Raw genomic sequence first — 27,242 nt, forward strand, 5'->3', positions numbered from 1 at the left:
TGTTAAGTGTATATCTCTTACCGAGGTTTCTTTCTCTTTTCTTTTTTTCAACGTCTATAAGTGGACAAACTTGATTTGAGGTAACTTGCTGTGTACATATGGATTATGGGTAGGGGCAAGAGCCGGAGCACCAGTTTCTAAGCTTTGACGTGGTCAAAGTCGGATCCAACTTTGTATCCGAGACCTATATATAGAGGAATAGATGGAATACAACAATACATATCTAACTTCATGGTGAGTACATAACTTTAGTTTACCTTGCTATTAACAGTTCCCGATCCTCCCTGTATGGATGCCCATGATACTCTGGATCCATATGGGCTGGGTGCGTGGCTAGGCTTATAAAGGCTTTAGGAGTCATTAGCCTAATAAAACTCCATGAACCATCTATGGTTTAATAACTGACACATTATCTGATGGTAAGGACACCTGCCAACTAGGTTTTATTGAAGGTCGCTCATGTTTAACAAATCTAAACATTTTCCATGAGCTTTATGGGAAGTGGTGGATGAGGGGCATAGAATATTTAAAACTTGCAAAATCCTTAAACAGTGCAGTGTGAGGGTTGGTTGAGTGTTGTGAAGCAAAATAAAATGAATGGATTTGTTGCAAAATGAGTTGGCAACTGGTTAGAATGCAGAACTTGCAAGGTCAAAATTGGCAACACATTATCTGATACAAGGAACATGGAAGTTGGAGTCCCTCAGGGCATGATGTTAGGCCCCAAACTATATAACCTATTTCTGTCTTTATTTTCCACTGAAAGATAATATATTGTGTAGTACATTTGCAGACTACACCAAGGTGGTATCTATAGTTTCAAATCTGGATGATCAAGGTTAAGTTGCAAAGTTATAACTGGACTAATGCTAGAATGATGGAATTAAATGCAAAAAAAAAAAAAAAAAAAAAAAAATCAAAGGTGATGCATTTGGTTGACAAGAACCTGCATTACCCATGTGCTCTAAATGGCAACATTTTGGATAATGTGACTAATGTCTGGGATCTCGCGGTTATAACGGACAGTGACTTCACATTCAAAGCCAATGTTAGAGCTGTAGTGAGGAAGTGTTGTATGGCAGTAAAGGACTTACCACACACAATAACAAGTAGCAATAAACATGTTTTATTGCCTCTCTATAAATCAGTAGTCATACCACACATTGAGTCCTGCGCTGCTGATAGTATCTTTAGCTGTGATCATCTTAATAAGTTAGAAAGAGTGCAGATTATTTCAAACAAAATAGGCAAGTCATGGGTATGAATTATAAGAATGGACTGGAAGAGCTTAATTTGTATTCGATAAATTCCAGGTTGATTGGATGGGATTTAATTTTATTCTTTAAGTGTTTTAATTGCAATCTTTAAGTGTTTTGACAGTGAGTTGCCATCAGGTTACATGGGTTTAGAAATTAAAAGTCACTCAAATGAGACCCGAAACAATAGAGTTTTATTTATATATATATATATATATATATATATATATATATATATATTTTTTTTTTTTTTGGGGGGGGGGGTACCAAATACCCAAAAAGTACAACAAATTTTTTTTCCCACTGTAGAGTAAGCTTCTTGTGGAACACTCTCCTTCCATCTTTCAAAAAAGATCTTAACAGTTGGTAAGGAAATAGTGTGTATGGTAAAGGGTAGCAAGCTTATTGAAAGCCTGTACTAGGCCATGAGCTTGTACTAAATGAACATTGAACATTTTTCATAAAGACAGGAACAAAGAATTCATAGATAATTTCTACTTTTTCCTCCTCTTTATACTTTCTGCTTCTTGATCAGTCTGTGCATTAATTTCTTCCCCTCATCCTTGCCTTGTATGTCAGGCTTGAACTAGAATATTAGTCTGAATGTCAAGAAATAGTAGGCATTTATGAGGTACAATACGCAGTCTTTTACAGATATTTCAAAGTACATTAGAGACAGCACAACTTTGTAAAACTTTAGTTATGCTGTTCATTGAAGTGTTTTATCACCTTCAGCATGATTATTTAACTACTAATGAAGTAAAATAATTGGTGCAACACTTTACAATGCACATTTTAATATTCTTGTTTTTATAGTAGAGGAATCTGACATCATTGACCTTGAGAAGCGTTACTGGCTGCTGAAAGCTCAGTCAAGAACAGGACGTTTTGACTTGGAAACTTTTGTCCCTTTGGTTTCACCACCCATTCATCCTTCTCTGAGTGAAGGTATTAAAGCACTGCTTACATTTATTGTTATATTAAATTGTCCGTTTGTTTATTCATTGCTATATTGTCTTGGGGAAAAATGCTGATGTGCCCTTTGTTTCTCTGAGGATAACTCGTCATACTGCAGTTGTTATTCTTATATGTGTATGGTAGCATCTGCTGTTTTCTTTTCCAAAGTAGAGAATGCATATCTATGTAATACATGTTTTGTACGCCAACACCACATGTTGACTGACATGCGTGTGTAATACCTGTAGAAAGATTTCAGGGGAAACTTGAGTTTTTGAGATACGCAGTAGCAGGGCCAGTAATTTATTTATTTGTTTTTTTGTTTGTTTTTTTTTTTACTGGAAAAATCCAACTGGGCAAAAATACCATTTTTAGTGGTGGCCTAGGGAAAGGAACTCCAATAACAGCATCTTTAGAAAGATTAAAGCAAGGTAATGACAGAGCATTAACCATTAAACAATTAGAAATAAATACATTGCATGCAGTGTACAAGAAAACAAGATACCTATGTCAGTGAAGGAAAAAAAGTTGTGGAACAGCCAATAAGTAATGTAAAAGACTAACAAGAAGTTTTTTTTTTTTTTTTTAACAGAAGTAAGTGCTTATAGTAGCAGTAATGCAATACAATACAAGATATAGATACATTTATATAGAATACATCTATGTTAAGCAAGTTGTTGAGGGTGAGTTATTTTGTATAAGAAAAATGGTAGAATTAACAAATGGATACTGCTCGACAGCTGGAGTACTAGTGCCTAGGAGGAGTAGTTGTAGAGCAGCGCAGTAAATTGAGTACTATGTTTGCTTGTTGTGGTTGTGTAAAATAAAATACTTATTTGGTAGTAGCCCTTAAATATTTTCACACACAGTGTATGTACTTCCATTTTACTGTTGCAGTATTTATTACAATATGGATCCCTCGCCAAGGGCGTTTCAACATCTGGCCAGTATACCAAAGCCTTTAGGTTGCTTTTAGGTACACTGTATGTCACAGGTATGCTCCTCGCATAGTATAGCACATAAAAATGACGTCCGGATGTACCATCCTCCAAACTTCTTTGCTGCCAGTCCGAATACCTTGTTTTTATCATCTGTCCGAACTTCCGTTCAGTTGGTGGTTCAGCAAGCCGTTGGCAAATAAGTGCCTATTGAGGTTTATTGCATGTTATGTTTCTTTTTATTTTTTGTTGCTTGTGGGGTTTCATGTCAACCAAGAAGAGTAAGGGCCAGTGTGGGAGACAGATTCCCCATAAAGAATGTCATGAGCAGTGCTTGTTGCGTCTCGGTGCTTCCTACGACCATACATATTTCTCAGTCTGTCAGGCCTTTGTTCCCATGACCCTCTCTAGTAGGGTTTCTTCTTTGGCTTTGTATCTGGAGAATTTGCATCTTAAGCTCTTGGCTAAAGACACTGTGGAAAGAACTTCCCACTCCAAGGGGCATATCCAGTAGACTTTGTAGTTCCTCTTCTCCCGCGTCTCAAGAAGGAACTTTACTGGTGTATACAGCAGTTGTCACAGGCTCTTCAGACGTGGGATGGGGAGCAGATTTGGCTCCTTAAAGGTACAGATTATGTTGTTGCTTCTGTAGCAGAAGGAGCACATCATTATCAAAGAGATAAGAGCTCTTCTGCTGGCTCTAAAGGCTTTTCATCTTCTTTTCTCCCCAGGGCCTTTTGAGGTATTTACAGACAATGTCACAGTGATGTGGTATATAAACAAACGGGGGGGGGGGGGCAAGATCTTATCTTCTTTGCTGGTTGGCACTCTTGGTATGGGATCTTGCTGTCCAGTATCAAGTGACTATTCAAGCAGTTTACATTCCCTCAGGTCAAAATGTTGTGGCAGACACACTGAGCAAGTCCTTAACTTAGTCCCACGAATGGTTGCTTCACAGGGATGTGTTTCTGGACATAGTCCACCAGTGGGGTACTCCTCAAGTAGATCTATTTGCCTCCCCTCTGAACAGACAACTTCCCCTATTTTGTGCCAGAGTTCCAGGTCCTCTGGTGTGGAAGGTGGACGCCTTTTCTTTTTTATTGAAAAGGGATGTTTCTTTACGCATTCCCTCCCCTTCCTCTCATTCCAAAAGTCCTATTCAGAATTCAACAGGATGCTCCCAAAATCTTGTTGGTGACTCCTTTTTGGCTGAGACATCATTGGTTCACTCTCCTGCATTTAACCAAGGTCAGTCATCACAAGTTACCTAACAGGGTGGACCCTACTTACGCAAGACAAGGAGAACTTGACTCAGACTCCTTTTGAGCCTGCTGCTTCAGCTTCCTTGCAAGATTGCTCTTGGAAGACTGTTCTTTTGTTGGTCCTTACTTCTGCCAGACAGGTATCTGAACTTCAGGCTCTTATGGCTTGTCTTCCTTTTTTGGTGTTTCATAAGGACAGGGTGTCCTTGTGTGCTAATCCTTCTTTTATGTCCAAGGTGGTTAATGAGTTGTCACTTAATCAGTCTGGTCATTTGCCCACTTTTTTCCCCTCTCTGCAATCTGTCAGTGAAAGGATACTGCATACTTTTGGATGTGTATAGACAACTCAGATTTTATTTGGATAAGACTAAGTCTATTAGAAATTTTGATCAGTTTGTTTCTTTTTAGCCTAGGTTTAGCTGTATCCAAGCAAACTGTTTCTTCTTGGATCTTAAACGCTATTTCTTTGTGTTATACTTTTCATAGTAAGAGCCTCCCTTCTTCTGTAAAGGCTCATTCTACTGGAGCTGTGGCTTCTTCTGGTGCATTTTTAAGGGGTTGGATACTAACTCTGTTCTTGAAATAGCTACCGGTATTTCTGAGTGTACTTTTACCAAGCACTACAAGTTAGATGGAATCTCAGAGCTAGAGGTGTTGTTTTTTTCTCTAGGGTCATCCTGCATAGCTTCCTAGAGGGTTCTGTTGGTCCTTTCTCTTCCATGTACTGCAACATATGAATGGAAGGACATAGTACAATTATGTAAAATATTACTATAGTAGTAGATGACCTTTCCTTCATTGTTCCATATTCACTCCCTCCTTCCCTACTCCATTTCCCTCCTGGATGTACTGGTTACCACTTGGTTTTCCTTGGACTGGTGTTCCTACTGGGGCAATCAGTTCTGAGGTTGGTACATCTGGAGGTTACCTTTATGCCATACACTACACAAAGAGCATACGTCTGACGTATGGCGTTCCCTAAAGCGATAGTAGGCTTTTGTATACTGGTTAGACATCAGGCTACCCAAGGCAGGGAATCCCAAGATGTAAGGAATACTGCAACAGTGAAGGAAAAGACGTCTACTGCTCTGGTAAGATTTTACACAACTTTTATCTTCCTTGTTATAGGCTCCCTAAACTTGTTGACAGCCCTTTCTTTCTGTTGCCAGAGTTGTTTTGCTAAAAGTTTTTGTACTCTAAAGTTATTATTAAAACACAGTTGCTTAACAGCAGTCTTTATAACTCATGCATATTATTGAGGTAATCCCTTACTTTTTGTTTAGCATTGTGCAGTTGCTCCTCTTCGTTTTCTGCGAGATTCCCCCTATTTTGCAATACTTTAACATTTGTCAGTCCCTCTAAGTAATTCTTATTACTGCTTAATCACATCTCCCTTTCTTTTATTTCTACCCTATTTTTAAACTATACTTTAATTTTATCCTACTCCCTAGCTATATTTTCACTATAAATGTTTATCTTCTGTAATAGTTCCTGAGTAATTTCCATTACTCATTCCTTACATTTGTCTGTTTTCAGCAGTTAGGTGGGAAAGTGCTAGTGTCTCATTTTTATTTCATTATCCTTTGTTTTTATTTTAGTTATTATTGGCACGTCATCTAAAATGGTTATTAGGTGCATATCAAGACGTTGAATTAAATGCATATGTTCCTGTTAAATGCAAATTCCGTCTAGCCTAGCCCATTATTTTTGTATCTTGGGGAGTAATATGTAAATTCACTACAAACTCCTGAATTCACATCTTCCATGCCAAATATTTTTAAATTTTTTTGTAAAATTCTACCCTCCTTTGTTATATTTTCCCTTCTGGGCCCCCTGGACACATCTTCACTAGTCAGATGAAATCCATTCCCCACCTATAAGTAATTTTCCAAGCTGAAAGCTGATTATTTCTCCCAGAATTTTCTTAAACTGCATTAAAGCAGTTTTCTATGGAATATAAATACATGGCAGTTTAAGCCTCCTCCCTTGCCAGTAGCCCCTTAGTACCACAAATCTGCCATTATTTTCTTTTTATTCTATTCTCTTACTGTTGGAGTTCCTCTTGCAGTTAATATAAGTACTGATGTGTTGTCAGTTTCGCATTTATTCTCACTAATGGGGTCAGATCCGATGTGTTGGATCTGTCTTGGCCTTTCCAATAGCTCGAAGTCTTCAGCAAAGCTCGTGGGCCTCCTTCCCTACCCATAATACAGTTCTCCAACTACCTCAGATCTCGTTTGCCTCGCTGCGAGAAGGTTCTTCAAGCAAGCTCGAGGCCAATTTTATTACAATTTGTTTGCATTTAGCTGTACTTTTTTATATTTGCATAATTTACAGTTAGTACTTATTTGCTAGCTTTTCCCATTATTAGTGCCCTTTTTGACAGTAGAAGTTCTGTTTTACTCCCTTTTTACCTACAAGTCGTTTCTCTTTCCCTTCTGTTTGGGTTTAATGCAATTGGACTGTATTCCTTTATTGGTTGCCATTTGATTCAGTTAGAGAACTGTCCACCAACTTTGTTAAAAGTCCGTTTAAGTTAGAGGACTTCCCTCCATTTCTGAAGTCCATTTAAGTTAGAGGACTTCCCTCCTCCCTCCTTTTCCCCCTCTTTGCTCTTGAAGTCCGTTTAAGTTAGAGGACTCCATTCTTCTTACTTTATTGTTATTGTTTGCGTGGAATAACTTTAATAGTAGGACTTTTTGTATTGGATTTAAAAAAAAAAAAAGTAATCTCCATGGTATCCCCGAAGTCTCAAAACATGAACCAAAACAGTGCAAGAAACTTCTCTCTCTGGAAGATTTTCAGTCCATATATCTCTAGATGTTAAGTTGTCTATCTCGCCTTCATTCTTGCTGGATGGGTTCGGAGCCGACCTCGGCTCCGACTCGGCCACTCTAAAAGCTCGAGAGTTGGTTCCACCGGCTCGAGGCTCCCCTTATATCCCACAATGCTAGGCGAGAGTTACCTCAGATCTCGTTTGCCGCTACAGCGATCGAGGTGTTGGTTTTTCTACCGGCTTGTTGGTAAGTGTATTTCTGTAAAATTAGAATACTTAAACCCCTATATTTTTAAGTTTTAACTACTTTTCCCTTAGTTTAGTGGATTTCTACCCCTGTTTTTCGGAAAATCCATTTTTTTTCCCACAAGAACTTTAAAGTTCTCTCTCGGGCCTTCTGGCCTTTCCCCATTCCCTAGTGGTGTGTATGTGTTGTTCTTAAATAAAACTTTTAGTTAATTGTTTTATTTTTGAGTTTTAAAATAAGATTAGTGTAATCAGTGTGTCTGACTGAGTGTGTGTGGTTACACTTTCTTGTCTAGGATGTCTAAAGACACAAAGGTCTCAGGCTTCAAGAAGTGTGATGCGTGCTGTCAGAAAATGTCTCTGACAGACGGTCACACTTCTTGTGTCTACTGCCTGGGGCCTTTGCACCTACAGGACTCCTGTGCTGTATGCCACGGCTTCAGCCCCAGGGTCCTGCAGGAAAGAAAGAACAAGTTGATCCTAAGGGGTCTACTTAAGCCTGAGGATTCCCTTTCTGTCTCTGGGAAGCCCTCCAAGGCTTCAAGGTCCTCGGCTCCAGCTACTGAGCCGAGACCTAAAGCTACAAAACCTATGTCTGCATCGGCTCCGGCTGGAGCCGATGAGTCTACAGCTTCTGTGGTTCCCTCGGCTCCGGCTGGAGCCGAGGTAGTAGATTCCTTGTCGGCTCCGACCAGACCTTCGGAGCCGACATCTAGGAAGAGATCTAGGTCACCATCCCTTGGCTCCGTTCATTCGGCTCCAGCATCTCCTCTGCTGTCTGAACGGAGCCATAAATCTCCCTCCTCTAGGTCATCGAGGCTGTCGGATCATGACCTTCAGAGGGTAGTGAGTCGACTTCTTAAGTCTGAGGCACTGGCCCAAATGCTTCAGAGCCCGACTCATCAGTTGATGCCTGCCCCTGTCCATCAATATGTTCCTCCTCCGACTCCGTTGAGCTCGGAGCCGGGGCGTTTCGGAACCGAGACTGTAATAGCGTCGGAGCCGATACAGATGTCTTCGGCTCCGTCGTCGGCTCCGATTTCTTCTTTCGAAGAATCTCGGCGCCGAACTTCCCTCGTCGGCTCCGAGGGGGTGAGTGGCATCGGACCCTTGTCTGACCCCGCTCTTCCTCTCGGAGCTTCGGCGCTGGTGAGTTCGGCTCCGACATCGGCCTCGGAGCCATCACTGTCGGTGCCGAGGGAGGTTCTCAGCTTTTCGGAGCGGGGACCTCTGGCTTTGCCTGACAGGGGTGCGTTCGAGGTCATGCGGAGTGTGTTAGAGCCTGGCTCTACTCCACAGTCGGCTCCGTCTGCCCCTCCCTCTACGGTGCCTCAGGTCAAGTCGACTCACTCCCTCATCCCGGACCGCAGAGAGCCAGCTCCTCAGGAACGCCCTGTGGGATTTCATCCTCTTCCGAGGCCTCTCCTGATTTGCCAGAAGAGCCCCCTCTGAAGAGGAAGTGTAAGAGGAAACACATTGACTCACCTGAGTCCATCACATCTGACACAGATTTAGATGATCCCGAGGGTTCCCCCTGTCCCCCTTCTGAAGATGCCTCTCTTGCAGACATTCACGAAATCCTCAAACAGAGAGGAAATTGGCCAGCCCTCAACCCTTCGGAGGATGAATCTGTGTACCTTGAGGCGTTTGGCTCTCGCCCTTCCACCTCCTGGGTGTCTCCCCCCTTTGTCCCCCTCATGCAGGTGGTAGCTAAAGAGGCATGGACGGCTCCTGATTCAGTGGACCCCACTCCCAGGAGACCCTCAAAATTCATAACGGCACCAGCAGACAAACAGTTCTTGACAAAAGGAGTCTCTGTGGATGCTATGGTGGTAGCTGCTGCCACTAAGAAGGAACTAGCTGATCCTTCAGTACCTGTCCATCCACCTAACAAGGAATCTAGGTCCATGGACAGGTACGGGAAGCGGATGTTCTCGTCAGCGACATTTGCTATGCATTCGCTGAACTACCTGTGCCATTTTACTCGTCTTCAAAGGGACTTGATTAAAGAAGCGAGTGACATGTTGAAGGACCTACAGCTGCGGGTTTTCAAGATAAGATGAACACTCAGCTGGCTACCCTTAACTCCATAGCCAACTCCTCCATGCGCCTCCTTTCTTATGCGGCTGATGGAGCGAGTAGGGCCGCAGGGACGGGTGTGGCCTTACGTAGGCATGCCTGGATGCGGCTATGCAATTTTGCGGACCCCTTCAAGACGTCTTTCACTAATTCCCCGTTTGATGGATCATCTCTCTTTGGTCCTCAAGTGAAAGAAACTTTGACTAGGTGCGAGACTGATGGCAAGACTCTTTCTGCCGTCGGAGTCCGTTTTTCTACTCCTTCTAGGCCTTACCCCAAAGGCCAGAAAAGTGGGAAAATGTGGTTCCGTAAACAATCTCAAGGGACTTCGCCTGACGACAAAGTCATTTCCCGCCAGAGGCAGAGGCGGAATAACAATGGTAGACGCCGCCTCGAGGCAGGGGGCTCCAGAACCAGGGCAATCGAGAAGCCTTCTCTGATAAGCCCTTTCAGCATCCCTGAGGTGTTGCCCGACTGCCCACCTTCGAGGCAGTCGGGGGAAGATTGTCACTGTACCCAGAAGCCTGGCTATCCCTGACTCAAGACAAATGGGTACAGTCCGTCATTTCCGAAGTTTATTCTATCCCCTTTCTTCGCATTCCAAACCAATCAAAAAAATCCCTTCCAGATGTTCCACCCGCTCAAAGGGATCTAGCGGTTTTGGAAATTTCAAAGCTGCTTGCAAAAAGAGCAATTCAACCAGTTCCAGCAGACCAGCAAGGATCCGGAATCTACTCAAGGTTCTTTTTAGTTCCAAAGAAAACAGGGGACTGGAGACCAATTTTGGATATCAGTATCTTGAACAGATCAGTCAAGAAAACAAGATTTCGGATGGTCACGCTGCAGTCCATCCTTCCCCTATTGGGAAAAGGAAACTGGATGTGCTCTATAGACCTTCAGGATGCGTACTATCACATAAAATGAACAGACGCTCCAGAAGATTTCTCCGCTTCAGGCTGGGAACCAGTCATTTTCAATTCAGGGCCCTGCCCTTTGGTCTCACCACTGCCCCTCGGGTGTTTACCAAATGCATGGCAGTGGTAGCTTCTCACCTGAGACGACAAGGATTCCAGGTGTTTCCATATTTGGACGACTGGCTCCTCACAGCTCCCACCAAGCATCTACTTCTGATGGCCAGGGATTACACTTTTCGCATTTGTCAAAAGTTAGGCATTTCAATAAATTGCGAAAAGTCTGTTTTGTCACCTTGTCATACTATTACCTTCATAGGTGCAAATCTAGACACAGTAGACATGTCTGCGAGGCTAACAGATCAGAGAATAACAGACATACACAGACTGGTCTCACTCCTTTTCAACAACAACAGAGTCAAAGCCAGGTTAGTTCTGAAAGTGTTGGGAATTATGGCGGCTGCCATACCTCTGCTTCCATTAGCCAGATTCCACATGCGAATCCTTCAATGGATGCTCTTTACACAATGGTCATACCAGCAACTTCCAATGTCCCACCCCATTATGATCACGCAGGCGTGCAGAAATCATCTCATGTGGTGGATGTCTTCCCCTCAGCTCTTGTTGGGAAGACCCTTTGTTCCTCCCTCCGTTGCTACTCTGACAACGGACGCCTCCCTGATCGGGTGGGGGGGGCATTATCAGGGCAGGACAGTCCAGGGCACATGGCAACCAGACGAATGCCACTTGCACATAAATGTTCTGGAGATGAGAGCAGTGCTTTTAGCGTTGCAAGCCCTTCAAGACTCTCTTCCCTTGGGAACGATTGCAATCCAGACAGACAATATGTCTGTAGTGTGGTACATCAACAAACAAGGCGGAACCAGGTCCTACGCCCTGTGTCGAGAAGCACTCAGATTGTGGCAATGGGCGATTTCTTCTCAGCGGTTTCTGATAGCAACGCACATCCCGGAAGTCCAATCAAATCGCGGACAAATTGAGCAGAGCTATCCTCATGCCTCACGAGTGGTCTCTGAAAGACTCTGTTGTGAGAGAGATTTTTCTCAAGTGGGGTCAGCCTTGCTGCGATCTTTTTGCTACTCCCCAAAACAGCAAGTGCAGAGATTATTTCACTCTATTCCCTTTACCAGGCCAACCCAGCAGAGACGCTCTAGTCCAAATTTGGCCCCGGGGACTTCTGTATGCATTTCCTCCCTTCCCACTAATCTCTCAAGTGATACAGAAAGCTATCGCTCAGAAGGCCTCGTTGATCCTCATTGCTCCTTACTGGCCTCAACAGGTGTGGTTCCCCTTTCTACATCAATTTCTATTGGAGCGACCTTGGCATCTGGACCTAGTTCCAGATCTTTTGATCCATCAGTCGGGTCAGTTTCATCGCTCCCTCCCTCTCTGAACCTCACTGCTTGGTTCCTCCAGTTCCAACCTTAGCCAGGCTTCCTCAATTATCTCACTCTGTTCGAGATATTTTGATAGCTTCCCATAAATCTTCCACTCGGAAGATTTATTTGAGTAAGTGGAAACGCTTCACATATTGGGCTCAAGGAAGGGACATAGATCCCTTCACTGCTTCCATCCAAATGGTCCTTGATTTTCTAGCTGAACTCTTCCATGCAGGTTCATCTCCTTCTACTCTTAAAGTTCAATTGGCAGCTATTTCTAACTTTCATGTGGGTATTTCTGAGTCTGCCTTAATGTCCCACAAGCTTTGCAAAGCCTTTTTGAAGGGAGTTTTTCTTCTCAGACCTCCTATAAGGAATCCTCCTTCTCCTTGGGACCTAAATTTAGTTCTTACATCTTTGATTCTCCCCCCTTTCGAACCTGCAGCCTCCTGTTCTTTAAAATTGCTATCATGGAAGACTCTCTTTCTGGTAGCTATTACTTCAGCTAGAAGAGTTTCAGAACTTCATGCACTCAGCTGTCGACCTCCTTATCTATTGTTCCATAAGGACAGGGTATCCTTACGAACCAACCCGTCCTTTTTGCCTAAGGTAGTCTTGACGTCTAACCTAAATCAAAGCATTGACCTCCCTGTCTTTTTTCCAGAATATTCCAATAGGTCTGAACAAAAATTACACTGGCTAGATGTTCATCATCAGTTGAGGTACTATTTGGATAGAACAAAACAATTCAGAAAATCTGACCAGCTGTTTGTCTCCTATGCAGAAGGCAGAAAGGGACTTTCAGTTTCAAAGGTATCATTATCTAGATGGCTAACATCTCTGATTTCCCTTGTTTATGAAATTAGACACCAAAAGTTGCCTAATAAACCTAAAGCCCATTCCACCAGAGCCTTGGCTACTTCTTTAGCCTTCCAAGACAGACTGCCTATTGACACCATTTGTGCAGCGGCTACTCCTCACACTTTCATTTCTCATTATAAGTTGGATTTAGCTTCTAGGCATAGAGCTAACTTTGGTTCCACTGTTCTCAGGAGTCTGTTCCGTTAGGCCACCCGGGATAAGGTGCTAGGGACGCGGTCCCATCCAGCAAGAATGAAGGCGAGATAGACAACATATAGAAGTTATGTTCTTACCATAACGTTCCATGTTAGTTGTCTTCTTCTCGCCTTATTCTTGCGTCCCACCCTCCTTCCCCCTGGCCTGGACAGACCTAGAGGAGTTGTGATTGTGACCTCTCTTTCTACCACCTCTTTACTTAGGCATATGCTGCTTTGCATATTTCCTGAATCAGGATGTAGGTCACCCTTCTTCTCCCTGTTGTTAGAGGTGGACTCTGTTTATAGTTATTCTGTTACTATTATAAGCTGGGGTTAGCTTACAAACGAGATCTGAGGTAACTCTCGCCTAGCATTGTGGGATATAAGGGGAGCCTCGAGCCGGTGGAACCAACTCTCGAGCTTTTAGAGTGGCCGAGTCGGAGCCGAGGTCGGCTCCGAACCCATCCAGCAAGAAGAAGGCGAGAAGAAGACAACTAACATGGAACGTTATGGTAAGAACATAACTTCTATTTAATCACTGTATATTAATCGGATCACAGAGAAGTTTCTTGCACTGTTTTGTTTTTGGACCCACTGTACTTGTTTAGTGGGTTGTTTTGAGAGTTTGGGGATACCACAGAGATTACTTGTTTTTCTTTGTTGGTACTTTGGTTTCTGAGACCAAGGTTTTTGTTCCGTCAAAGGATCCCTGAATTGGTGTGGAATTCCAGCATTTTAAAACATGGATAATGACAGAAAGATTTACTAACTGTACCTCTCTAGAATGATACAGAAGCAGATCCGATACAAACGGATACAGAAAATGGACAGGGAAGAATGGGCCCAGACAATATTAATTCAGAGACTTTTTCTAAACTAGAAAAGCAACTGAAATGCATGCAGGGTCTCTACTGGGAATGCATTTATTTGCAACAAAGCATGGATAAGAAGAGACTACCAAGGAGACATAGAGTGAACAAAAGACCAACGTGGAAAAGTATGGATGATTCACTTTCTAAGGAATGGGAAGATATTTTAGAGGATGCCAGCTGCAAACGTATTTGTCTGCTAGTAAGGAACAACCTTAGTGTGCAGGAAGCTGCAAAGGCTGATATCACATCTTTAAAAACAACATTGGAAAATGAGAACCACAATGACCTAAATGCTAAATTTGAGCTGCTTAAAGAAAGAGTGAAAGGATATGAGCAGTCCATTAAAGAAAGAACGATTAATAAGATGAAACGAGATCAACTGGACAAAGATGATCTTGGGAGACTTACTAGGAGGTACAGTAATAACAACAGCAGGAGAACCAACAACAGACAAGATTTTAGTTATAACGGGATATAAGGGAAAGTATAACTGTGCCAGCAGACCTCAGTGGGATTTTCCCAGGGGAGATCCTTGCACAAAACCAGACAGGGGCACAATACAGGACCACCAGGAGGCTGCCCTCCCCAACATCTCATTCCCAACCATCCCAATCCCCTCTGACTGTCAACACTCCACAGAAGCCTTTGACATCACAGAAGTATCAGGAGAGTAACATAAGTCACAGAGGCAACCAGAACCGATAGAGAGTTCTACAGGATGTATTACAGGACTACCAGGACAACCGGGACCACAGACAATCCAGCTACCAGGTGCTGCAGTTTCTTCAGAAAGACCAGTATCGACAGCACAGACATCAACCACCACACCAATACCATAGCCAGCACCATTTCCAGAACAAGAACAACGACCACCACCAGAGCCCCAGAGCTTGTCCCTCTTACCAAGTTCCCCCCTACCACACCCATAGTGTGGAATACTACTACAACCCACAGAGATTCCAGAAAGCAGAGGAGGAATTCCAGAGGTGTTAGACTCTATCCACGAACCCCCAGGGAGACAGGAGAACCAAACAGTGGACAAGCGTGAGGGAAATACAATACTTGGGCAATCCCGACTGGAACCCCGACTACAACCCAGGTCCCAGGCTCAAACAGAGGAACCAGCCACAATAACAGGTACAATAACAACAATAACAGGTGCTCCACTTATCTGGAACCACTCTGTTAAAGCACTGACTGAAGTGGAAAAAAGTGTGTTGACCAAAGGACTTACTTTTGTACCAAGCTGCAGGAGTGAGGTGGCTCAGGTACTGATAGATCTTAAAATGTTTGTGAGGAAGCTCAACTTAAAGGTACAGTTTCATGGCAAATGTAATGACATTGAAAATAAGGCTATTGATGAAACTATAAAATGGCCTAGCAGCTATTGTCCACCACTACATCAAACATTAGCTGCTTTCGAAGTGAAATGTGAGATGGATATCAGGAAACTCCTTAAAAAAACTCCTTAAGGAAAAACTTTATAACTTAACACAGGGAGAAAGAAAAGCATTGATTGCGCTAGGCAATGATAAATCCAGGCGTGTAATGAAGGCAGACGAGGGAGGAGCTATACTTGTGATTGATACCACTAGCTACAACCAAAAGATAGAGAACATGCTGGAGGATAACAGATTTTATGAGTTATTTACCATGGATGACGTAAAGAGCATATGATTTCTGGAACATTAATCTCACCACATTATGGGAAGAAAAACGTATTACTGAAACTCTTTATAATTATTAGTGGAGCCCATCCCCACATTTACCTTACTTTTTTGGAATACCAAAGCCACACAAGAACAGACCAGACCCACCTTATAGACCGGTGGTAGCAAGTGGAGGTTCCCTTACTGAAGCCACAGCCATTTACCTAGATTACTTGCTAAAACCTTTAGCAGAAAAGAATAAGTCATACATAAGAGATTCAATGGATTTTTTGAGGAAAATAAACATTACAGTGGAAGCTGACAGTATTTTATTAACTATTGGTGTGGAATCCTTGTACACAGTGCTCCCTCACAATTTCTGTATAATAGCAGCTATGGAGTCTTTTAAGAAACATAATTAAGGTACACAGGCACAAATGCAAAAGTTAACCAAGCTCATTAATCTTGTACTGGACTTTAGTTTCTTTACTTTCAATGGCAAACACTACAAACAAAAATCTGGTATAGCAATGGGGGGCTGCCATGACTCCCTGCATAGCTAACATAGCTCTGGGCAAGTGGGAGGAGGACTTTGTGTTAAACAACGCAGACTACATGCAGCATATCACATGCTATTTACGTTTTATTGATGACATGTTTATTGTGTGGGAAGGTGACACCTTGCAACTTGGAGATTTTATCACTTACCTCAAACAACCCCCTTCCTAAAATTTACCTCTTCCCATAGCTATACTTCAACCACTTTCTTAGATATGCAGATTTCCAATAACACCAACAAAAACAGAATCACCACTGATCTATTCAGAAAACCAACAAGGGTTAACTTATTACTCCACAGTAAAAGTTTACATCCTACAAAAAACAACTATAATGTAGTGAAGTCCCAGGGCTATAGATTAGGTAGAATTACCAGAGATGGAACCATTTTTGAGAAACCTGAACAACTTAGAGAATGATTTTGTCGTGAGAGGCTATGAAAGTCAGATGTTAAAAACATCCTGGAACCCATTATAGAACTGAAAAGGACTCAAGCACCTTCACTCAACCTCCCTAGTAGGAGAATGGTAAACAATTCCACAGAGAATAACAAATGCAAAAATAGCTGCATCCTGACATATACATTGGATTATCACAGTATCAAAAATGTTATTGAAGAAAACTAGGACATTGTCACAGGAAACAGGAAAAAATACCATAATTGGAGGAGCTCCCTGGTCAGCCTCAGTAAGAAGCTGAGATCCATTATAAGATCCTGCAAAGCTAGCTACGAAAACAAAATTGCCACTAATTCTAAGGACAGCCACAAAGCATTCTATAGCTATGTCAAGAATCTCGATGGCAACACCCAGATCTGCTCTGAGTTACAGCACAAAGGCACGAAAATTACAGAACCAACTGATATTGCCAACATCCTGGCAGATAGGTTCAGTGCTAACTTTACCCCCCCCCCCTCACCCCCTAAAGGGCCCATATCTATACAGGAAGAATGCAGAGTCCCTGTAATCACAACTACGCAGGTAAAAGCTGCACTCTCTAAAGCCAGAAACACAGCATCCATGGGACAAGACAACATCCCAGGCTGTGTTTTGCATGAACTTTAGAATGAACTGGCTCCCCACTTAAGCACCATGTTCAGTAATAGCCTCGCATCAGGCTTTGTGCCCACTGAATGGTGCACTGCAACAGTTATCCCACTCCACAAAGGGGGAGCCACCACTGATCCCGGGAACTATCGACCTATTAGCCTGACGAGCCTGGTCTGCAAGGCCATGGAACGTATCATCATGGAACTCATAAACAAAGACATTGGTAACCTCCAAACTCTGGATCCCACCCAGTTCGGGTTTGTGAAAGGCAGATCATGCCTCCTGAACCTGATCGACTTCTTTGAGGCAGTCACCAAAGCCGTAGATGAGGGTAAGGTGGTTCACACAGCCTATCTTGACCTCGCCTAGATGGGTTGCCAACTGGCTCACTGACAGAAGCCACACTGTAAAAGTTGAAGACTCCAAATCTGACCTCAAAGCAGTGACAAGTGGAGTATCACAGGGATCTGTCCTGGGACCCCTCCTGTTTGGTATCTACTTCTCTGAAGTACAGGCTAACACAGAAGGTCTCTGGCTAACAAAGTTTGCAGATGACTGAAAACTAGGAGCCATAGTCAAGTCCCCAAATGATGTGGATATCCTACAGAAGGGCCTCGTTGAGACAGATGCCTGGTGTCAGAGCCATGGCCTCAAGCTCAATGCCAAAAAGTGCAGTGTCATCCCCTTAGGTAAAAACTCTGTACCCATGAACTACCACATAGGCAGCAATCTACTTAACACCAAATGTGTGATGAGAAACCTTGGGACCCAGATGGACAGTAGTCTCTCCTTTGATAGTCACATCGACACAGTAAGTCAGGAAGTCCTTCTACGTGGCACACCTCATCATAAAATGGTTCTCATCCAGGAAAAGAGGTCATTGTTCCCCTCTACTCGACACTCATTAGACCCATTATAGAGTACAATGACCCTTTTGGAATGTACCTCACAAGACATCTGCAGCAGCTGGAAAGGCCACAGAAGTACCTCACAAAGATGATTATTGGCCTCACAAATGCCTTACACTGACTGCCTCAAAAAAACTCCATTTTTACTCCGTAGCATATCGCCTACTCCGAGGTGATCTCTGCCTAACATATAAAGCTATGTCAAACCCAGAGCTGTTGGACATGCTACACTTAAAGAAATCCCAATCCCTCCGAGCTACATGTTCTAGGGACCTAAACCTTGTCACCACAATAAACAGGACGTGCTGGAGGGATAGATTCCTGTCCCAGAGACCTCCCATACCCTGGAACAGGCTACCCATCTATGTCAAGTAAAGTTCTTCATTAGCACTCTTCAAGAAAAATCTTGATGAGTGGATGGGAAATAGGAAATGCACCCCGGGGATCACTTCTGTGTCTGCTTGACAGTGGCACAGGAAAATAACTTTCTTGGGTGGCGTAAGCCAAGGAACCTTGTTGGCTAGGCTTACGTAGGCCCTTGGGCCGATAGCCTATTACCTACCAATGAACCCTTTTCTGATTACCATCTTGGGTGAAGCCCGATACTTTTTTTATAGGAAGGCCAGGAACATTAGAAGTTTTGTTGAATTTAAACCTAGACCATATGAGAGAAACACTAAAAGATGTGAAACTGATTGTACATTTTGTATATTTATACAGCAAGGTGATAGTTTTTATTGCCCTTTATTTAAAGAAAATCACTAAGACCAGTGCAGGGGGTGACTGTAACACTACAAAAGTAATTTACAGGGCACAATGCAATGGATGTGATGCATTCTATGTGGGGAAGACTAAATAAACTCAAGCGTAGGATTTCATGTCATCTGTCAGAAATCCGCTCTGGATGTAAAAATAATGCACTAGCCAAACACCTTTCTCTTCATAAAAGACACACAGGTTTTAAATTCCAGATCCTGGATCACATAAACATGGGTGATCTTGAAGGAAACATCCCAAATATTCTGGAGAAACATGAACTCATGTGGCAATTAAAGCTGAACTCTTGTAGGAAGCCTGGACTGAACTACTACTGTTCAATTAAAAGTGTACTGGAACTTAGAAAATTGCCACATTGTTTGCATGACTAATTTTATTGTATTCTATCAGTTGGTTTTAAATACCATTTTAAATCATTTATAATTTAAGTGTATATTTTGTTTCCATCATCGTACTTTTTTTCTTATTTTTTTTTCGGGTTCTTTTTTTTCCACTTTATTCAAAATGATGTGTAATAACAATACTAGCTAATTGTACAATAATATTTTTATAGATTGTTTTTAGGGTTCTTGTACACATACCTGAAGAAGGCTAGAAGGATGAAAGTGATCTTAATAGGTTATGAAAATAGAATATGATTTTTACATTTGATTTTTTTGCATGCAAAGTGTGTGTGTGTGTGTGTGTGTGTATGTATATATATATATATATATATATATATATATATATATATATATTTTTTTTTTTTTGATTGCCAAATGGACTAAGGTTGGTATATTGTCTTGGATAAAATCACAGACTTAATAATCTACTTAATTATCTGGTTAAATAAGAGGTCCCACATCATTATAAATTTTATTTAAAGTGCATAATGGTTATGTTATTATGACAGCTACTAAGTAGGGCAGACCCAGCACGAATCTCACACTGATGGAGGAAGGGATATGAATTTAACATGTGTACCAATAACACATTGTTTTACAGTACAGTAAACCACTCCCATGGCTGATAAAAAGTATATATATATTTAGAAAGCTTGTGAGGAAACTATTACTCTATTTTTGTTTTACTTGGATCGCTCGTCTGTGTACTTAATAAAAGATTTTCGACTGGAAACAGACTGCCTGCCTTCCTTGGATTACTTTCGAATACTTAGTAATTCTGTACAATTATATATTTTTTATTATTTTTATTTATTTATTTTTTTTACTTAAGACGAGTTTAAGTTTGCTACTTCTACTACTTTTGTCTGTGAGAAATGCAGTAAGAAGATGCCCCTCAGTGATTCTAACACTTTGTGCATTTACTGTTTGGGGCCTCTTCATCTGCAAGAGCCATGTGCTTTTTGTCACACCTTTAATGCAAGGACATTACTAGAATGAAAAATAAGTTGATTTTGAAGGGGTTGAGTAAAACCCCTTCTCTGAGGCTATCGCGGCAGATCCCTCCTCTCCTAAATCTGACAAATCGTAGAGGCTAGGGAAACGGTCATCTCCTGCTCCGAAAACCTCGTCGGAGCCGAGAGCCAAGCAAACAAATTTGTCTGCTCCGACAGCTGCTATGGAGCAGACCACCACTACTGAGCCAGAACCTCTTCAGATCACTCCAGAACTTTGGATCTGAAGTCATCCAAGTAGTCAGCTCTAAAGTCTCCACTAACTTCTGAGTTTTGTTATTGGAGCCAGTCTCCATCCTTGGAGCTGATTATAACTTTGCTTCCATCATCCTTTCTTACTAGATCCAGTTCCCCAACTCTGTCCACAAGGTCTACCAATAGCCTTTCGGATGAAGATGTGGACAGAGTGGTGCAGAGGCTTCTCAAGACACTTGCCTTGGCCAAGCTTCTTTTGGATCTGAACCCAAAGAAGTCAGATGAGACTCAAATTACCCCAGTGGTGCCTACTCCTCCTCCTCTGAGCCATCCCTCAACCTTGGAGCCAGAAGACTCTGATATCCAGCTAGTGTCTGCATTAGATCAAAGACCACCTGTAAGTTCTTTGGAACCAATGTCTGCCCAGAGTGTTTCCACCCAGTCAGAGCAGGAAACCTCTGGGAGCCGACGCTCATGGTCTGGCTCCATAGAACAGGTTTGAGAAGCTTCAGATCCGACGCTGTGTCTTGGAGCCTGTGTCTTGGAGCCTCTGCTCGGATGGGTTCATCTCCTACCTCTTTCTCAGAGCTTCCATCACTGGCTCCAAGAGCTTTCTCAGGCCTAACATCCTTGTTGTCGGGCCCAGGGATTTTCTTGGAGCAGGGGCAGTCTGCTTTCAAGGTTATGAAGAAGGTAATGACTGCCCCTCAGTCTCAGACACAGTCTCCATCTCAGCTTTCTCCCTTTTCAGCACAGGTGTCTTTTCCTGTTCACCCTCGTCGACAGGATCGCAGGGATGCAAGGCCTCAGGATGTTCCCCAGGGGACTCCCCCTCTTATGAAAGTTTTCCAGAATATCACACTGAAGAAGTCCCTTAGAAGAGGACATGCAAGAGGAAGCATCTTGACTCACTGCAGGAGTCAATCACTTCGAACACTGACCTCAATGAAGCAGAAGGGTCCCTACGATCACCTCCTGGTGATGTCTCCTTTGGCGACATCCTAGAAATCCTGAAACAGAGAGGCAGTTGGCCATCCTCATCCCCTTCTACTGAGAAGTCGACATACCTGAAGGTCTTTGGATCCCATCCTTCAACGTCCCAGGTGATTCTGCCTTTCGACGAGCTTGTACAGTTGATATCTTGAAAGGCATTGGAGACCCCACATTCCATAGAGCCACTCCTAGGAGGTCAAATAAATACATTACAGTCCCCAAGGATCAAGCTTTCCTCACAAAAGGTGTAGCAGTAGATGCCATGGTTGTGGCGGCCGCCATGAAGAAGGAACTTTCCGAAACTAATTCCACTATCCATCTTCCTAATAAGAATTCTAGGACTATGGATAGATACAGGAAGCACATCTTTTCTTCAGCATCTGTCACTTTGAGATTGCTGAACTATCTTCCTGACTTTTGCAGATTACAGAGAGACCTGTTGAAAGAGTTATCAAATTCTCTCCAAGGAGCTTTAGCTGATGCGGCAGTGGATAAGATCGGTGCACAGCTGGCTATCCTCAATTTGGTTGTTAATTGTCCATGAGACTCATTTTTTATGAGCAGATGGAGCAAGTAGAGCAGCAGGATCAGGCATCTCCATAAGGAGGCAGGCTTGGCTGCACCTTTGCAAATTCACGGAGGCCTTTAAGTCCTTTTTGTTAATGCTTCCTTCGATGGCTCATCTCTTTTTGGGCTGAAAGTCAAAGAAACACTAACTCGGTGTGAGCAAGAAGGTAAGACCCCATCTGCTGTTGGAGTCCTTTTCCACACCCACTGTACCATACCCAAAAGGTCAGATGGATAGTGGGAAAATGAGGATCTGATGTTGTTAATCTTCACCCAATCCTTGACATTGGGTTTGGTTCTGAACCTCGGAACTGACTTGGCCATATCTTCCAGCTCACACTCTCCAAACTCTCAAGCCAGGCACTACCCATAATGCTCCTCTACAGAGATTACCTCAGATGTCGTTTGCCGCTTTGCAGACCAGACACATCAGTTTCCTTCTCTAGAGCCTTGGTCTTTCAGTGAGTAATTATTAAATTTTGTGTTCTTAGCTACCCTTATTTTATTCTTATTTCCTTTAAAACGCTATCTAGCCACTCCTCTAAGCTTATTTCTAAAAAATCTTTAATCCTATTTCTTCCTACAGTTGGTAGAACTTCTGTACCATTGTTGGTACCTCGTTTCTTTACCTTCAGGTAATTTTATTACCATTGCTGGTATTCTTTTATAATTCCTATCTTTCTTTCCTCAAAAAAAAAAAAAACAACTTTTCCTGTGTCACGCGACCTTAGCGACAGTTGTTTTCAATTAAAAAAAAAATGTCTGACCAGAAACAAATTTCACATGTTAAGCCTAACAGAGGCAGTTCAGGTTTTAAAAAATGTCAAAATGTGAAGGCAAAATGCCTAATTCTGCTAACCATTCTCTATGTGCATACTGCCTAGGAAAAATACACTTACAAGAGGATTGTTCTACATGTTACGGGTTCTCTACTCGAACCCTGACTGAAAGGAAAAACAAATTGATCCTCAAAGGACTCCTTACATTTACCTTTGAAGAGGCCTTATCTGAGCCTAGACCTGACACTAGCACTTCTTCCTCATCTTCGTCTGCTTCGGGGAAAAGGGTTTCGTTGGTTCCAAGATCTTTGGAACTTACAAAATAATTGCCAAAGCCATCCTCGGTACCAAAGAGCTGCTCGGCACTGGAGGAATTACCGACATCAAAAATTAAATGTTCCTCTGAACCAAAAACAATACTGTTTGGCACAGACTGATTCCTCTGTACCGAAGCTAATTCATCTACCACGAACACAATATGCTCCATCCATTGATCAATTCAAGGATATGACACCTAGTTCTTTCTTGGAAGCCAGACCTCTGAAATTGCCCTCCATATGCTCCATCCAGTCTACTAAGAGCCTTTCAGAGATGGACATAATCAGACTGGTGGGATCAGCTCCTTGCAGCTTGGGGCTTACAACTCTGTCCCTAAGCATGTTGACCCTGGAACAAGCCTAGCTATAACCCCCCCCCCATATCCTCCTCCAACTCCAATCGAGAACTTGGAGTCCTCTATTCTGACCCCTCCAGCATCAAATGCTTCAGTATCAGTAGCTTCTTCATCTCCAGTTCCAAAGGTTGTCTTGAGTTCCTCTGAGCCATCAGCACCGAAGGTCTCCCAGGGTCGTGATTCTCTGGTCAGGTTCAAGGGACTTGGATTGATTTCCTTTCATTTGGAACCATCAATGTCTCTCTGCACTTGACATTTGTAAGATCAACCCAGACTTCTATCCCAGAGGATGCCTTCTCAGTGCGGGATATGACCTTGGTTCCGGGCTCCCATCCCTCTACTGGGGGGGGGGGTGTCCAGCCTTTAGGATAATGGAGAAGGTATTGTCTATACAGATTGTTACCTCCTCTAGACCGGAGCTACCATCCGTCTCACCCCTGGGACAGAGGTCATAAAAGTCCCAGGTGACTCCCACTTAGTGGTCTCCTCTTTGGACACTTCCCCAGAACATGTCCCCGATGAAGTCCCTGTGAAGAGGAAGTGCAGGAGGAAGCATCTAGACTCCCCAGAAGAGTCTTACATTGAAGATACTGATTTTGATGAAGGGGAAGTTTCCCCTAGGTCACCCCCTGATGAGGATTCCTGTGGGGACATCCTGGAAGTCCTGAAACAGAGGGGTGGCTGGTCATCCATCCAGCCTTCCTTGGAGGAATCAGTATACCTGGAGGCTTTTTGTGCCCAGCCTTCCATTTCTTGGATCTCGCCACCTGCTGATAATCTCATTAAACTGAATGCTCAGCTGGCGTGGAAGATGCCCGACTCCATAGATTCAATCCCAAGTGACCTGACTGGATATTGTCAGCACCTAAAGAGGAACCACATTGGTCAAAGGGAATTCATGTTGATGCCATGGTGATAGCAGCTGCCACCAAGAGGGAACTCGCTGAAGAGAGTCCTACTATCCAGCCTCCTAACAAGCAGTCTAGGATGTTGGATAGATTTGGGAAGCATGTTTATGCTACAACAACCTTTGCTCTAAGGTCCTTTAACTATATGGTGCACTTTACCAGAGTACAGAGAGATTTGATGAAAGAACTTTAAAATACTCTCTCAGGAGCAGTGGCTGAAGAGGTCTATGACAAAGTTTCCTCTCAGCTTGTAACCCTTGATGCTATCTCCTACTTGTCCATAAAAATGAAAAAAATGCAGCCGAGGGGGCAACCAGGGCGGTGGGTTCAGGTATAGCCATCAGAAGGCACTCCTGGATGTGCTTGTGAGACTTTGCAGAGCCATTTAAAGTGTCATTCGTCAGTACTCCTTTTGACGGATCCACCCTTTTTGGCCCAAAGGTTAAAGACACTCTAGCCAGAAGTGAGCAAAATGGTAAGACCCTATCTGCCATAGGCATACATTTCTCTACCCCTCAGAGGCCTTATTTAAGGAACCAAAGGAATGGGAGACTATGGTTTAGAAAATCCAAAAGTCCCTTCCAAGACTGACAAGGTAAAGACTTCCCCCGGGGCAGAGGAGGAAGTAATGGAAGATGCCACCCTAGGGGCAGAAATGGACCACAGAATCAGTGTCCAGAGAATCCTTCTCTGGAACTTCCTATCAGCATCCCTGAAAAGGGTGCCCGATTGCCTTCCTCTGGAGGCAGTTTGGGTGCGGTTATCCCTGCACTTACTGGCCTGACAATAACTTCGGACAATTGGGTGCAGGAAATAATATCCAGAGGCTACCAATTTCCACTATCTGCAAGTCCCAAATCCCAGAAAAACTCCCAGATGCTCCATCCAATCAAAGGGAAGCAGCAGTCTTAGAAATTCAAAAACTATTCAGAAAAAAGTTATCCAAGAAATCCCACCAGACCATACAGGAACCAGGGTGTACTCAAGATTCTTTTTAGTGCCCCAAAAAACAGGGGACAGAAGACCCATTTTGGATCTTGGCCACTTCAACAAACCAAATTCCGGATGGTCTCGGTACAATCCATACTTCCTTTTTTGGAAAAAGGCAACTGGAGGTGCTCTGTAGGACCTCAAAGATGCTTATTACCACATAAAAATGAAAAAAAAAAAAAGCAAAAGGAGGTTTCTATGCTTCCAGCCAGTCATTTCCAGTTCAGAGCACTGCCCTTTGGTCTCAACACAGTCCCCAGGGTGTTCACCAAATGCATGGTAGCAGTTTCAGCTCACCTCAGACTGGAAGAATTTTGAGTCTTCCCATATCTCGCCAACTGGCTCCTCAACGCTACCACCAGGTGTCTCTTAGAACAGGCAAGAGATTACACCATAAATATTTGCACATCTCCAGGCATAACAATAAATTTAAAAAGTCCAACGCCTTCTCAGCAACTGGACTTCATTGGTGCTCACTTAAATAGTGTTTTGGGGATTGTTTCTCTTCCTCCAGAAAGACTACAAAGGATCAGAGTTCAAGTCAAATTCTTCGAAACAACAGGGTTCCAGCGAGACTTGTCCTTCAAACTATAGGCTCAATGGCATCTTCAATCACTCTGGTTCCTCTAGTGAGGTTTTATATGAGATCCTGCAGTGGTTAACAGCAACCCAATGGTCTTGGATACACCAAGCAATGTCTCCTCTCGTCTTGATTACCAACCATTGCAAACAAGACCTCAAATGGTGGCTTCACTCCAACCAGATTCTCTTGGGCCGTCCATTCACCCTATCTCACCCCCAAGCCATAGTGACCACAGATGCTTCCCAGATGGGGGGCATTATCTGGGAAAAGCAGTCCAAGACACTTGGTCCCAACTGGAGGTCGGTTTGCACATCAGTGTTCTGGAAATGAGGGCAGTGCTGTTAGTGTTGCAAGCATTGCAACATGCCCTCCTCCTAGGGACAGTTGCAATTCAGATGGACAAAATGTCAGTAATCTGGTATATTAACAAACAGGGAAGAACCAAATTTTACCCTCTATGTTGAGAAGCACTCAGAGTTTGGCAATGGGTGATTTCTTCCAACCACTTTCTGATAGCAATGCACATTCCAGGAAGTTCCAATATGATAGAGGACAAATTGAGCAGAACTATTCTCATGCCTGATGAGTGGTCTCTGAACCCTGTAGTGGCGGACAGGATTTTTCGCCATGGGGCCAACCTTGCTGTGACCTATTTGCTTCTCCTCTGAACAGCAAGTGCAGAAGCTACATCGCCCTAGTCCCTCCTTCAGGGGAGTCATCCAGAGATGCTCTTCTCCACAATTGGGCTCTCGGTCTGTTGTATGCCTTTCCCCCCGACTCCTCTCGTATCACAATTCCTAAAGAAAGCCAAAAGGATGGAGAATTCAATAATCCTCATTGCCCCCTTCTGGGCTCAACAAGTTTGGTTTCCCTTCCTCTGGCCTCATCTAATACAGAAACCATAGATTTTGGACCCAGTTCCAGATCTCCTAACTCACCAAGAGGGCATGGTTCATCTGAATCTCCAACATCTCAAGCTCACTGCATGGCTTCACCAATTCCCATGATTGCCAGGCATCCTGTCCTTCCCTTTCTTCCCCTGTCCAACATATTATTATTGCTCATCACAAACAGTCTACTAAAAAACTGCATCAAGACAAATGGGAAAAAGTTACCAGATGGTCCTTGAATAAAGAATTGGACCCTTATACCAGTCCCATTCATGAAGTTCTGACTTTCTAAACACAACTTTTTAATCTGGTTCCTCTGCATCTATGATAAAAGTCCACCTGGCAGCGATTTCAAATTTCCACTCAGGCTGGAATGACTCTCCATTAATGTCTCACAAGCTTTGTAAAGCTTTCTTGAAGGGACTCTTGCTACTAAAACCCCCATTTAAAGATCCAACTCCCCCATGGGATCTAACCACCGTTCTTCAAGCTCTTACAAAGACCCCCTTTGAACCATCATCTCCTTGTGATGTGAAGTATTTATCCTGGAAGACATTATTTTTGGTGGCTAT

General features: G+C 43.1%; 1 protein-coding gene across 2 annotated transcripts in view; it reads left to right on the top strand.

Annotated features, from left to right (window-relative positions):
- Nucleotides 1-27,242, top strand: part of USP32 (ubiquitin specific peptidase 32) — a 3,310,274-nt gene that overhangs the window by 552,731 nt on the left and 2,730,301 nt on the right. For both annotated transcript variants that reach the window (XM_044054559.1, XM_044054560.1), the window contains exon 6: nt 2,073-2,204. In XM_044054559.1, coding sequence (XP_043910494.1) covers nt 2,073-2,204 — 132 coding nt within the window. The remainder of the gene's footprint in view (nt 1-2,072; nt 2,205-27,242) is intronic.

The sequence above is a fragment of the Protopterus annectens genome, chromosome 13.part0 (assembly GCF_019279795.1).
Source record: "Protopterus annectens isolate FY-2018-M chromosome 13.part0, PAN1.0, whole genome shotgun sequence".
NCBI classification, from domain to species: domain Eukaryota; kingdom Metazoa; phylum Chordata; order Ceratodontiformes; family Protopteridae; genus Protopterus; species Protopterus annectens.